Source organism: Heterodontus francisci, chromosome 17 (genome assembly GCF_036365525.1).
Source record: "Heterodontus francisci isolate sHetFra1 chromosome 17, sHetFra1.hap1, whole genome shotgun sequence".
In the NCBI taxonomy this organism is placed as follows: Eukaryota; Metazoa; Chordata; class Chondrichthyes; order Heterodontiformes; family Heterodontidae; genus Heterodontus; species Heterodontus francisci.
This window is the reverse complement of record NC_090387.1, coordinates 82,824,447-82,839,966: the sequence shown is the minus strand read 5'-3', so window position 1 is coordinate 82,839,966 and position 15,520 is coordinate 82,824,447. Positions and strand designations below refer to the sequence as shown.

General features: G+C 46.3%; 1 protein-coding gene across 2 annotated transcripts in view; it reads left to right on the top strand.

Annotated features, from left to right (window-relative positions):
* il34 (interleukin 34) overlaps nt 1–15,520 on the top strand; it is a 452,391-nt gene that overhangs the window by 413,051 nt on the left and 23,820 nt on the right. For both annotated transcript variants that reach the window (XM_068049962.1, XM_068049961.1), the window contains exons 3-4: nt 10,403–10,503; nt 12,093–12,170. In XM_068049962.1, coding sequence (XP_067906063.1) covers nt 10,403–10,503; nt 12,093–12,170 — 179 coding nt within the window. The remainder of the gene's footprint in view (nt 1–10,402; nt 10,504–12,092; nt 12,171–15,520) is intronic.

Here is a 15,520-nt window from a genome sequence, read left to right as displayed (position 1 = left end):
GCATGCATTCTGCTGCTTAGAGAGTTGCTGCCCAGTGAACCGGGTGCTGTCACCACTCACCTTACCAGACTGCAAGAGCTCATTGTTTTCTACACTGGACCCAAATCCTTCTCTTGGGTCCCTGGCTGCTGACCTCCGTGGCCACCTCCTTCCAAGCCCCCTTGGTCTCGCTGGGCGGATTTCTCCTTCCTGAGGCTGGGAAGAACAGCTCTCTCCTCTGTGAGACTGTGTCAACAAGCAGCTGCAGTTACCTGTCCCTGCCTCCAGGAACTTCCGGAGCCTATGATCGGGTGCTGGATTCGCCCTGAGACAATTGCTGAGTTTGAATTTGAAAATTGCATTGTGTCACTGACGCAGTGCAGGGTCGGGACCTGGAAATATTCCGGGTGTCTGGTTTTCAACCCTGTAACAAACATTTTGGCCATATACTGCAGATCCACATTGCAGCTTGCAGGGCTTAGATCATCCCTGGTCCCTTGTATTTCAGAGACCCAGCTTCCCTCAATCATCGTTTTCCTCCAAGTTTGGCTATTAAAATCAACTGAGCAAAGCTGAGTTACCTACAAGTAATAGATAAGTATTGAGTTTTTGTTTAAGAGATTAGCTGGGTCCAGGGTCAAGTCCAGGGATAGAGCAGGCTGGTTGAGCTTTCCTATGTTCCTATTAATTTTAGTAATCCTAGGGTTGAAGTTTGGTCCTTGGTGGTAAGGCAGAATGTGCAATAGAGTATTGGCAGTCTGTTTTACAATCCGCTTGACCGTCCCATCCATAATGTCAACTGAAAAGAAAATCGGGTAGGGCGTAAAGAAAATGCTGCTGATTTGTTTTTGCCAGTTTCACACTAACCCCCAAAGGGCAGTTTCGCTGCCATAACTCTTATTAGATCTTTGTTCTTTTGTACCAGGACTCACTGTCTAACCTCACACCTGAAAATTGGTCATAGAGTCATAGCACAGGCCCTTCGACCCGTTGCTGGCCATCAAGCACCCATCTATTCTAATCCCATTTTCCAGCACTTGGCCCATGGCCTTGTATGCTATGGCGTTTCAAGTGCTCATCTAAATACTTCTTAAATGTTGTGAGGGTTCCTGCCTCTACCACCTCTTCAGGCAGTGTCTTCCAGATTCCAACCACCCTCTGGGTGAAAAATGTTTCCTCAAATCCCCATTAAACCTCCTGCCCCTTACCCTTAAATCTGTGCCCCCTGGTTATTGACACCTGCGCTAAGGGAAAAAGTTTCTTCCTATCTATGCCCCTCATAATTTTGTATACCTCAATCAGGTCCCCCCCTCAGCTTTCTCTTCTCTAAGGAAAACAACCCGAGCCTATCCAGTCTCTCTTCATAGCTGAAATGCTCCAGCCCAGGTAGCATCCTGGTGAATCTCCTCTGCACCCTCTCCAGTGCAATCATATCCTTCCTAGAGTGTGGTGACCAGAACTGTACACAGTACTCCAGCTGTGGCCGAACCAGCATTTTATACAGCTCCATCATAACCTCCCTGCTCTTATATTCTATGCCTCGGCTAATAAAGGCAAGTATCCCATATGCCTTCCTAACCACCTTATCTACCCGTGCTGCTGCCTTCAGTGATCTATGGACAAGTACACCAAGGTCCCTCTGACCGTCTGTACTTCCTAGGGTCCTACCATCCATTGTATATTCCCTTACCTTGTTAGTCCTCGCAAAATGCATCACCTCAAACTTCTCAGGATTAAATTTCATTTGCCACTGCTCCGCCCATCTTACCAGCCCATCTATATCGTCCTATAATCTAAGGCTTTCCTCCTCACTATTTATGACACCACCAATTTTTCGTGTCATCTGCGAACTTACTGATCATACCTCCTATATTCACATCTAAATCATTAATGTACACTACAAACAGCAAGGGTCCCAGCACCAATCCCTGCGGTACACCACTGGTCACAGGCTTCCAATCACAAAAACAACCCTCGAATTTCACCCTCTGCCTCCTGCCACTAAGCCAATTCTGGATCCAATTTGCCAAATTGCCCTGGATCCCATGGGCTCTTACCTTCTTAACCAATCTCCCATGCGGGACCTTATCAAAAGCTTTACTGAAGCCCATGTAGACTACATCAACTGCTTTATCCTCATCTACACATCCAGTCACCTCCTCGACAAATTCAATCAAGTTTGTTAGACACGATCTCCCCCTGACAAAGCCATGCTGACTATTATTGATTAATTCCTGCCTCTCCAAGTGGAGATTAATCCTGTCCCCCAGAATTTTTTTCCAACAGTTTCCCTACAACTGATAAACTCAGCGGCCTGTAATTACCTGGTTTATCCCTGCTACCCTTTTTGAATAATGGTACCACATTCGCTGTCCTCCAGTCCTCTGGTACCTCTCCTGTGGCCAGAGAGGATTTGAAAATTTGTGTCAGAGCCCCTGCTATCTCCTCCCTTGCCTCACATAACAGCCTGGGATACATCTCATCTGGGCCTGGGAATTTATCCACTTTTAAGCCCGCTAAAACTGCTAATACCTCCTCCCTTTCACTGCTAATTTGTTCGAGCATATTACAATCCCCCTCCCTGATCTCTATACCTAGATCGTCCTTCTCCATAGTGAATACAGATGAAATGTAATCATTTAAAACCTCACCTATATCCTCCGGCTCCACACACATTGCCACTTTGGTCCCTAATGGGCCCTACTCTTTCCCTGGTTATCCTCCTGCCCTTAATATACTTATAGGTCACCTGGGGAGAAAGTGTGGAGCTGCTGTGCAATCACCAACATCACAAGAGGAGGGCAGAGTTGGCTCCTGTGCTGAACACTTGATTCTCCTGAAAATGTTTTGTGTCACAGATACGGGAGCTCATTTCAAATCCTAGCAACCAACCGATACACTTGTGTTTGGATCTTCAGCGTTGGGGGACTTTGAATCCAAGTCAGCCTGCTGTAACTTTGATCGAGGGGAAGTCTAGGAAAGCTTAGGGATGTCGCCATTGACAAGCAGGTTGATTAACCATGTTTGCATTGGGTAATTGGAGCTTACAAGCCTTAAGTCGCCTCCTCATCATACTTGGAGATTCAACCAGCCAGCTGCTGAGGCCCAAAGAAAGTATGCAAGCTTATTGTGAAGTGATGAATTCCCACACAGGCATTTTGGTGTCACCTTACAGACTGGGTCAGAGTTGGGTATGTTTCCATCCAGTCTGGACCTGGTCATTCTGCATTGGCCAGATGTTCTTTTTTTTATTAGTCAACCAAAACCATCAAATGCAGCTAACCAAGTAACGCCAGGAGCGCTTCAGAAATCTTTCGCAAGCTCAAGAACATCGATTCAGGCCAGTGAGGAAACTCAACAACTAGGTGCCTACCAGCCCTGTCTCTGAAAGCTTTGTGCCCCCACCAAGTTCTCTCCGTACAACCAAGGCTATGAAACATTGATTCTGTGGGCAGAGAAGGAAGATCTATGTTTCCTTGTTTTTGTAAATAAAGCTTTAGATGCAAACTACTGTTCTAATGTTTCTTTTCTGATGTAACCCTGGTGCCAGTAACACAAATTGCACCCCCAGATAAGTTGCATAAAGACTGCCAAGGACATTAACAACAGATGTCAGACCCTGCTGCCAACAGAGAGGAGATGGTGAGAGACCAACAGTTTGACTGTAAATGAAAAGTAGCAACTGCATTCAGAAGGAACTGTCGAAACCTGGAAATGGTACATTTGGGTTCAGCTCCAGATTAAGGGCTCTCTTTATTCACTGCAATTCCTTGTCAGCCAAAAGTGCTGAGGTACTGCATTGTAACACATCGGATCTGGATGTATCTGAGCTCCAGTGGTCTCCAGAGCCAAGTAAATCTCACCTGCCTTCTCCTAATAGTCCTGTGAGACACAGTCTGGGAGTGGACGGATTCCATGCCGAGTGCTGCTGTGTAGAACTAGAGAGGTAGTGCACTGTCTAATCAGTCGACGCCTAAAAATACAACTTAAACATAACTTAGGCCTTCTCCATTGTGCTGCTAACGGAGCTCTGGAGCTGGGGTCCCTGGATTTATGAGCTGGACTCTGCAACTACAATTACTATATTTGGAAAGTATGTTGTAATTCATGACAATTATAGGTGAATAGAGGGTTGGTGCCATTCCTGCTTGAGGAAAGCACCAAGCCTAACAGACAGTGGCTGGTTTCAAGCCTCTTGTTCAAATATCAATGATACAAAATTAAAGAGTCTGGGAAGTTAACCAACATAGAAAAGAAAGTAGGAAAACAGTCATTTATATTCCCTTACATGACCTCCGGGCATCCCAAAGTACTTTACAGCCAATGAAGTACTTTTTTGAAGTCTGTTCACTGTTGAACGTGGCAGCCAATTTGTGCACAGAAAGATCCCACAAGCAACAATGCATTAATGACCATTGTTACATTTTACATGGCCGTGTGGCCCCTGCTGGAAAGTGAGTGTGTGCAAGCATGCATGATTGTGCTTGTGGGAGAATAGTCATTTAGCACAGCTTTCAAAACCTCCCCCCAGTGCACCTGGAACAGTACCCCAGCATGTCACTGCCTACGAAGAGCAGTAAAGTGGTGGTGGTGGAATAGAGACCACACCATAACATTTTCTTTCAATGTTTTTAGCTTTTCCTCTGTGAAGCTATTTGTGGAAATATGACCTTTTCCAACTGTTTGAAAGTTGCAGGTGAATATCACCATGTATTGACTATACTTTTAGTAATCATTTCTATCATTAGTTTCTGGAGAACAGTGGCGCAGTGGTTAGCAACGCAGCCTCACAGCTCCAGGGACCCGGGTTCGATTCTGGGTACTGCCTGTGCGGAGTTTGCAAGTTCTCCCTGTGTCTGCGTGGGTTTTCGCCGGGTGCTCCGGTTTCCTCCCACATGCCAAAGACTTGCAGGTGATAGGTAAATTGGCCGTTGTAAATTGCCCCTAGTGTAGGGAGGTGATAGGGAATATGGGATTACTGTAGGGTTAGTATAAATGGGTGGTTGTTGGTCGGCACAGACTCGGTGGGCCGAAGGGCCTGTTTCAGTGCTGTATCTCTAAATAAAATAAATAAATGTGTTCCTAAAATGTCTGAAGAGTAATGGGGCTGAATCCAGCATAACGCAACAATGCCCATGCGTCAGCAAAAAATGCACTTTTCAACATAAAGAGCAGATTTAAATGAAGTAACTTAATAATCCACATAACAACCACATCACATGGTGAATGGAGTGTTTTGGCCACACGATTCTCAGCAAAATTCTATGAAGGGAGCGAGTGATTAGGAAAGATCAAAGCAGCTTTAAGAGGTTGGAAAGTCTGGCGGATTACTTCTTGTTCAAAATATTCCTCCATTTTTAGATTGGAAAAATGACAGTATTACCAGAAACCAGTTCTCTGCTGTGTTGACCCCTCTTGCTCTACTAGGCTACTCTTGGGGAAACACTGCCCAAGTCCCAGAACAGCTCTCTAGGAAACAAAGAGGATGGGACTTTCAACAGGCCCGAAGGCTGGTCGTCCTAGCAACAGCTTTCCGGGTCTGGGAGCTGTTGGACTGGCTTGAAGTTGTGGCCTCCCGCCTAAGATCGCCAGAACTGATTGGATGTATTCCTGAACGATTACATTACATGCATAGGATATACAGCAGAGAAACAGGCCATTCAGCCCAACCAGTCCATGCCGGCATTTATATTCCACTCGAGCCTCCTCACATCTTTTCTCACCTATCTATCGTCATGAACCTCTGTTCCCTTCTCCCTCATATGCAAGCTCCACATTCTGACCACTCTTTGGGTAAAGAAGTTTCTTCTGAATTCCTGTTGGATTTCTTGGTGACTATTTTATATTGAAGGCCTCTAGTTATGTTGTTCCCCACAAGAGGAAACATTCTGTCTCTATCCACTCTATCAAAACCTTTCATAATTTTAAAGCCCTCTATTAGGTCACCCCTCAGCCTTTTTTTTCAAGAGACCCAGCGGGTTCATTCCCCAATACCAGGTCCAGTACGGCCCCATCGCTAGTTGGACTATCTACATACTGTTTCAAAAAGCCCTCCTGTATGCTCCTTACAAATTCTGCCTCATCCAAGCCCCTAGCACTCAGTGACTCCCAGTCAATATAGGGGAAGTTAAAATCACCCACCACTACAACCCTGTTACCTTTACATCTTTCCAAAATCTGTCTACATATCTGCTGCTCTACCTGTCGCTGGCTGTTGGGAGGCCTGTTGGAAACCCCCAACATCGTGACTGTACCCTTCCTATTCCTGAGCTCCACCCATATTGCTTCGCTGCATAACCCCTCCGAGGTGTCATCCCACAGTACAGCTGTGATATTCTCTTTAACCAGTAATGCAACTCCCCCACCCCTTTTACATCCCCCTCTATCCCGCCTGAAGCTTCTAAATCCCGGAACATTTAGCTGCCAATCCTGTCCTTCCCTCAACCAAGTCGCTGTAATAGCCACAACACCATATTTCCAAGTACTGATCCAAGCTCTAAGTTCATCTGCCTTACCTGTTATAATTCTCGCATTGAAACAAATGCACTTCAGCCCACCAGTCCCGCTGTGCTCAGCAACGTCTCCCTGCCTGCTCTTCCTCTTAGTCTTACTGACCTTATTTACTAGTTCCCTCTCAGTTATTTCACCTGCTGTCCTACTGCCCTGGTTCCCACCCCCCTGCCACACTAGTTTAAACCCACCCGAGTGACACTAGCAAACCTCGCAGCCAGGATATTTGTGCCCCTCCAGTTTAGATGCAACCCGCCCTTCTTGTACAAGTCCAACCTGTCCCTGAAGAGATCCCAATGATCCAGATATCTGAAACCCTCCCTCTACACCAGCTGTTCAGCCACGTGTTTAGCTGCACTATCTTCCTATTTCTCGCCTCACTGGCACGTGGCACAGGGAGTAATCCCGAGATTACAACCCTAGAGGTCCTGTCTTTTAACTTTCTACCTAACTCCGTAAGCTCCCCCTGCAGGATCTCGTATAGCATCTTCTTCCTTGGTAAAGACAGATGCAAAATATTCCCTCAGATATTCTCCCTGTCTCCATGTGTAAATCCCCTTTTTGGTCCCTAATCAGCCCTACTCCACCTTTTACCACCTTTTTACTATTTAAATGCCTATAGAAGCCTTGGGATTCCCTTTTATGTTAGCTGCCAGTCTCTTTTCACGCTCTCTGTTTGCTTCTCTTATTTGCTTTTTCACTTCTCCTCTGAACCTTTTATATTCAGCCTGGTTCTCCATTATCTTATCTACTTGACATCTGTCATAAGTGTGCTTTTTCTTCTTCATACTTATCTCTATCTCTTGTCATCCAGGGAGCTCTGGATTTATTTGCCCTACCTTTCCCCTTCAAGGGAATATATCTTGACTGTGCTGAGCTATCTCTGCTTTGAAACTAGCCCATTGTTCAAATACTGTTTTCCCTGCCAACTTTTGATTCCAATTTATTCAGCACAGTTCCATTCTTTTGCCCAGTTAATTATTCTTACTCCAGATTGTTCTTTGCCCTTTCCCATAGCCAACCTAAACCTTATGATACAATAATCACTGTTCCCTCAATGTTCTCCTACTGATATTTGATCCACTTGGTCCACTTCATTCCCAAGAACCAGCAGTGTCTCCTTTCTCATTGCACTGGAAACTTATTGCTGTAGAAAATTCTCCTGAACACACTCTAGGTACTCTTGCCCCTCTCTGCCCTTTACACTGCTACTATCCCAGTCTATATTTAGATAATTAAAATCTCCCATTATAATTACTCTATAATTCTTGCACCCCTGTAATTTCCTTGAAAGTTTGTTCCTCTACATCATTTCCACTAGTTGGTGGCCCATAGAATACACCGAACAATGTAATTGCATCTTTTTTGTTCCTGAGCTCAAGCCAAATAGATTCTGTCCTGATGAAAGGTCACAGATCTGAAATGTTTAACTCTGTTTACAGATGCTGCCAGACATGCTGAGTATTTCCGGCACTTTCTATTCTCAGATTCTGTCCTGGACCATTCAGGGATATCCTCTCTCTTCAGCACTGTGATGCTGTCCTTAATCAATTCTGCCACTCCTCCCCCTTTTCTTCCCTTCCTATCTTTCCTGAACACCATATATTCAGGAATATGTAACACCTAGTCCCGCCCTTCTTTGAGCCAGGTCTCTGTTATAGCCACAACATCATATGCCCACATGTCAATCTGCGCCTGTACCTCACCAGTCTTATTAGTTACACTCTTTGCACTCACATACATGCACATTAACCCTGATTTAGACTTTATTACGTCCTCCCTTACTCTGACTCCACCTAATAACTTACTATTCCCTACTCTAGTGCTATCTCAGAATACTCTCCCAGTATTCTGTGTGATTTGGTAGTACTGTCTAACACTCTCACCTTGTGCACATTTTTCCTCTTTTCTACTTCTATATGCTGGTGCGTATCCCCCTGCCAATTTAGTTTAAACCCTCCCAACCACACGAGTGAACCTCAGCATGAGGACATTGTGGTCCCAATCCTGTTGAGGTGCAACCTGTCCCTTTTGAATTGGTGCCTCCTGCTCTAGAACTGATCCCACTTTTTCAAGAATTTGAAACCCTGCCTCCTGCACCATGCCTCAAGCCACGCATTGATCCTCCCTATCCTCCTATTTCTACTCTCGTTAGTGGATGGTACTGTGAGTAATCGAGAGGTCCTGCGAGGTCCTAGTCTTTAACTTTCTCCCCAGCCCCTGAAAATCTGACTATAGGACCTCATTACTTGCCCTTGCCATGGCGTTGGTACCAACATGCATCACAACTTCCAGCTCACTCCCTTCCCCCTGCAGAATATCCTACACCCTGTCAATGATGTCCTTTACCCTGGCACCAGGGAGGCAACACACCATGTGTCATTCACAATAACAATTACAGAAATGCCCATCTGTCCCCCTGACTATGGAATTACCTATAACAAATGCATTTCTACTCTTTGCTGTTACCGCCCGCCCTTGCCCCTTGCAGTCCCTTGCCCTTTGGTGCCACGGTCTGGACTGCACTTCAGGGTTCCTCACTCTCAGCAGTCTCCAAAGCTGAGTACCTGTTTAAGAGCAGCACAAACCTCAAAGACGCCTGCACTTCCCACCTCTTCCTACTCTTCCGGATGGCAACCTACCCACTATCCTGAACTCCTACTGCCTGTGGGGTGACCACCTTCTGGAATGTACGATCCAGGACACTCTCCTGCTCCCTGATGCTCCACAGTGACTCCAGCTGCCTCTCGAGCTCGGAAATCCTGAACTCTAGCTGAAGCAGCTGGAGACGCTTCCTACACACGTGGTCGTCCAGGACACATGAAGTGTCTCGATGTTCCCACATGGCGCAGGAATTGCATGCAACAGTTCGTTCGCAGCTGCCCATCCAATATCTAAAAAAAAAACACTATTCCCTTTTCAAACAATCTATTTAGTGTCCTGTTTAAACAACTAATTGTAATTAATACCTCTAGTAACGGAAGTAATGGAAACATTGGTTCTTCAAATTACAATCAGATCTCACGATAAGAGAGTCAGAGGAGCAACTGGATTTGGTTCATCGAGCAGAGTCTGCTGGGTTTGGTTGGGTTAGAGCAGGGTCTGCTGGGTTCGGTTGGGTTAGAGCAGAGTCTGCTGGGTTCAGTTGAGTTAGAGCAGAGTCTTCTGGGTTCAGTTGGGTTAGAGCAGAGTCTGCTAGGTTCAGTTGAGTTAGAGCAGAGTGTGCAGGGTTCAGTTGGGTTAGAGCAAAGTGTGCAGGGTTCAGTTGGGTTAGAGCAGAGTCTGCTGTGTTTAGTTGGGTTAGAGCAGAGTCTGCTGGGTTCACTTGGGTTAGAGCAGAGTGTGCTGGGTTCAGTTGGGATAGAGCAGAGTCTGCAGGGTTCAGTTGGGATCGAGCAGTGTGTGCTGGGTTCATTTGGGTTAGAGCAGAGTGTACTGGGTTCAGTTGGGTTAGAGCAGAGTCTGCAGGTTTCAGTTGGCATAGAGCAGAGTGTGCAGGGTTCAGTGGGTTAAAGCAGAGTCTGCTGGGTTCAGTTGGGTTGGAGCAGAGTCTGCAGGGTTCAGTTGGGTTGGAGCAGAGTCTGCAGGGTTCAGTTGATTTGGGTTAGAGCAGAGTGTGATAGGTTCAGTTGGGTTAGAGCAGAGTGTGCAGGGTTCAGTGGGTTAAAGCAGAGTCAGCTGGGTTCAGTTGGGTTGGAGCAGAGTCTGCAGGGTTCAGTTGGGTTGGAGCAGAGTCTGCAGGGTTCAGTTGATTGGGTTAGAGCAGAGTGTGATGGGTTCAGTTGGGTTAGAACAGAGTCTGCTGGGTTCCTTTGGGTTTGAGCAGTTGGGTCAGTTTGATGACCAATGTTTAGCACTGTGTTTCCACAGAGTTAGTACAATTTCTCAAACTGTCTCACCTCTTTTCCTGCAGATTTCAGTCTTCTTGGAGTACTCGTCACTGCAGACTCACTGTGCATCCATTTGGAGGAGCTACATAGTAAACTCCAGTACAAACAGCGGGTCAGGTATATGGTAAGTGGTGCTTTTCACACACTTGGATGCACACTTCCGTGCCTCCCATAGACATTTTAGTCCTGAAATTCTCCCGTTGGTCAATTCTGCCAGCCTTCTATCCCTTTATCTCCTTCTTAGCTTTTTTGCCCTGATGACGCTGACTCTTTCTGGGGTACAGTTCTATGGTTGCCAACAGCCTTTTTGTACCTATCATCTTTCTGTATTGTTGGTATGTCATTTGAACATTGGACCCTCAAAGCTGAACCTGGTCCTAAGCGTCCGACATCTGGACAAGTGTATTTTCCAGCAAAGGCGGAGTGGGGGCGAGGTCACTTATCCTTACCCAGTCTGCCATGTCGGAGCTAGAATGAAGGTAATAGTTCCTCTGTTCTATACCCAAACTGACATTTGATTGTGGCACTGGATGTTGAAAGTAGGCGTCTTTCCACTGTCCAGCATTAGCACTTCCCACTGAGGTGAGAAGTTCAGGAATCCTCTCTCTCTACATCAGAAGGCATGTTTCACGCAGATGTAAGTTGAGTGGTTGAGATGCTACAGTTTTGGGATGAGACTTGAGGATTGGATCTGAGGTAATCACAGGGAATTCCCACGAACTGGCTGGGATTTTATCTTGGGGATGGGGTCTTGACCACTGGCAAAAGCACCAGTAAGAGCCTTGCGTTACCTCCTCTGCGGAAGGCCCGCTGGATCAAGTGCCAATTAGTGGACAATGGCCGGTCTTCCCTGGGATCAAAGATCCCAGTGACTGAAGTCTCGCCTACTGAGAGCTGTCAGCCAATCAGAGGCTGACAGCTCTTTAACTGAGCAACGCCACAGCAAAGCACTCACCCGAGGCCCTGGACCCAGGCCACAGGTAATTCTCAGTGGGACAGGTTTCTCAGAGTCGGTGTCGCGGTGGGGGGGGGGGGGGGGCAAGAGAATCAACAGCAAGGGCAGTGGGGGGCAGCTCTCAGCGGGCCCCTTCGCCTTCCCAATGCCGGGTTCCTTATTCAGGCACCAAGTGCTTTTTAACGAGGGATCCTCCCCCCACCCTCAGAGCCAACAAACAACCCGCACAGGTTTGCTTTGCATGCTGCCAGTATGGTGACGGGCCTGCTCGCTGCTGGGTAATTCCGGCGGTGGCGGGATGAGGCCCTTAATTGGGCATTGATTGCCCACTGAAGGGCCTCAATTGGCAGTGGGATGAGAAGGCCGTTCACAGGCCTTCCAGCCCCAGACTTAATTTGGGTGGAGGCAGGAAGGTGGCGGGTTCCCCCCCCCCCCACCCCCCACCACCATCTCGCCTGATTATATGCTGTCTTTGCCCCAAACTCGACCCGGGGAGAGCATAAAATTCCCCGTCTGTCTGTGACGAGGAAACACACATGGAGCACAGCTGCCCAGAACAAGGGTGTTCCACATTGAGCACAACTGGACATTGGTGTAAAGCAACTGAGGAGCTTCCTTTCCTGCTCAGGTACCTACCTTGAGGATGGAGGTTGCATCTAGAGGTTGAGGTAACAGCCATTGTGTCCTGAGAAAAATTGGAAAATGAAACCAAGTGAGTCTGCATGTGGGTTTAATAGTTGGTTGTGTTTTATTTACAGAAGGATTACTTTCCAGTTAACTACGCATTGAAGGTGCACTACGAAGATATTTATAGAACAATAAACATTACTCGCATGGTAGGTTTGAATACAGCAAGGTCATTACTTTTCTATCCCGTTCATTTCCGCTTAGCCCAAGGTCCAACCAGTCCTTCTGCTTACAGATCTCCATCAATGCCACGGTTGAATTAGGGTCAAGTTATGTTGGGGAGACTTCCCATTTCCTCTCTTCTCCAACTACCCTCCCCCTCCATCCTGCCAACCCCTGTGATTTCTTGTGCAGAATTACCCATTGCCCATGTTGGTGTGTTTTCACTTTATTCCTTGGCACAGAGGTTTCTCCAGATCATTCCACCCTTCTTTACTGAAGGCTATTGTTGTGAGAAAGAGTGGAGAACAAGGAGCTGACAGCTTGTAGGTCCAGTAATCACACTGAATTGGGTGTAGAATGAAAGAAAGACTTACATAAGAACTTAAGAAATAGGAATAGGCCATTCAGCCCCTCGAGCTTGCTCCGCCATTCAATAAGATCGTGGCTGATCTGATTGTGGCCTTAACTCCACTTTCCTGTCGACCCCCCATAACCCTTGACACCCTTGTAGATCAAAGATCTGTCAAACTCAACCTTGAATATATTCAATGACCCAGCCTCCACTGCTGTCTGGGGAAGAGAATTCCAAAGATTAACGACCCTCAGAGAAGAAATTCCTCCTCATCTCAGTCTTAAAAGGGAGATCCCTTATTTTGAAACTGCCTCACAGTCCTGTCTCATTACGCATTACCAGGTCTAGAATAGCCTATTTCCTGGTTGTTTCTATAATGTATTGTCCTAATACACTATATGAACTTGCCCTCAAGGCTATCTTTGCCAATTTGATTGGTCCAATTTATTTGAAGATTAAAACCACCCAGAATTATTACAGTACCTTTCTTACAAGCCCCCATTATTTCTTGATTTATTCATTGTCCTACAGTGTAGCTACTGTAAGGAGGCCTATACACTACTCCCACCAGTGACTTCCTTCCCTTGCTCTTCGTTATCTCCACCCAAACTGATTCTACATCTTGGTCGTCCAAGCCAAGATCATTTCTTACTACTGTACTGATCTCATCCTTTATTAACGGAGCTACCCCACCTCCTTTTCCTATCCTTTTAAAATGTCAAATACCCTTGCATATTCAGTTCCCAGCCTTGGTCACTCTGCAACCATGTCTTTGTAATGGCTACCAGATCATACCACCACCTTCTCAAGGGCAGTTAGGGATGGGCAATAAATGCTGGCCTTGCCAGTGACACCCACATCCTGTGAACGAATAAAAAGAAAGCCAACTTGCAAACCAAATCGATTTATTAAGGTATAAAACAGCTTAACATAGGGGAGCATTCAGTATGTTTCGCTAGCTTAAGATCATTTATATTTGTGCTATCAATTCATCTGTCATGTTACAAATGCTGCGTTCATTCAGATGAAGTATCTTTCATTGGCTCAGGACATCTCACATGCAGTGAAGTACTTTTAAGGTGTAGTCACTTGTAAATGTAGGAAACCCAGCAGCCAGGCAATGACCATCTCCAGCAAGAGAGAATCTAACCATCTTCCCTTGACATTCAACAGCATTACCATCACTGAATCTCCCACCATCAACATTCTGGAGGTTACCATTGACCAGAAATTTAACTGGACCAGCCACATAAATGCTGTGGCTACAAGAGCAGGTCAGAGGCTGGGAATCCCGCGGCGAGTAACTCACCTCCTGACTCCCCAAAGCCTGTCCACCATCTACAAGGCACAAGTCAGGAGTGTGATGGAGTACTCTCCACTTGCCTGGATGGGTGCAGCTACAACAACACTCAGAAAGCTCAACACCATCCAGGATAAAGCAGCCCACTTGTTTGGCACCCCATCTACAAACATTGACTCCTCCACCACCAACGCACAGTGGCAGCAGTGTGTACCATCTACAAGATCCACTGCAGCAACTCACCAAGGCTTCTTTGACAGCACCTTCCAAAAATGCGACCTCTACCAATTAGAAGGACAAGGGCAGCAGATGCATGGGAACACCACCACCTACAAGTTCCCCTCCAAGCCACACACCATCCTGACTTGGAACTATATCGCTGTTCCTTCACTGTCGCTGGGTCAAAGTGCTGGAACTCCCTTCCTAATCGCACTGTGGGTGTACCTACCCCACATGGACTGCAGCGGTTCAAGAAAGCAGCTCACTACCACCTTCTCAAGGGCAATTCATGATGGGCAATAAATACTGGCCTAGCCAGCAACACCCACATCCCATGAACGAATAAAAAGAAAGCAAATTTGCAAACAGCAGGGTCTGACTAATTAAGGTATTAAACAACTTGACATATGGGAGCATTCAGTATGTTTCACTAGCTTAAGATATTGCAGAAACTGCCTGATCTGTTTAGTCTGGAACTTGCCAGTTGCTTGAGTTGAGGAGCAGTCTTCATTTTGCAAACTGCCTGCCTTGTCCAGTCTGCATCCAACCTGTTGCTTAAACTTTAACATTGATGCAGCACTTCCCGATGTGAGGAAAACACTTCTAAATTTTTATACTGATAATCTTCCACTTAGCACCTGACAAAACTGAGATTAGCTAACTCAGCATTAGACCAGGAATGGCACCCAAGTCATTGAGAGTGTCGCAAATCTGTGAGACTGCAGAAAATACATAGCAGGTCAGGCAGCATATTTATTTTATTTATTTAGAGATACAGCACTGAAACAGGCCCTTCGGCCCACCGAGTCTGTGCCGACCATCAACCACCCATTTACACTAATCCCATATTCCTACCACATCCTCACCTGTCCCTATATTTTCCTACCACCTACCTATACTAGGGGCAATTTATAATGGCCAATTTACCTATCAACCTGCAAGTCTTTGGCATGTGGGAGGAAACCGGAGCACCCGGAGAAAACCCACGCAGACACAGGGAGAACTTGCAAACTCCACACAGGCAGTACCCAGAATTGAACCCGGGTCGCAGGAAGAGTTGGAAGAGTTCTGCCCAAGACCCTAACCTCTGGACAGATGCTGACTGAATGCTGTGTGTTTGTAGCATTTCCCAAGTTTGTCTGAGATAAAAATACAGGTTAACGATTTAGGTGGAGACGCTTTGTCAGAATTTATACTCCAGCTTTGCCAGTATTCACTTAAAAATAGCAGTCTGAGCACACTGACACTCCATAAATACTAACCGAAGATTGAAACCATCAATGGCTTCTCTTTGCATTCCTGCACAGTTACCCCTGGTGTCCCCCAACAAACTGCTCTTAGGCCAGACTGTTAGCAACCTTGGTTTTGTATTTGAGACCAAGATGAGCTTCCAACCACATATCTGTGCCATCACTAAGCCAAAAGCAAAATAATATGGATGCTGGAAATCTGAAATAAAGACGGAA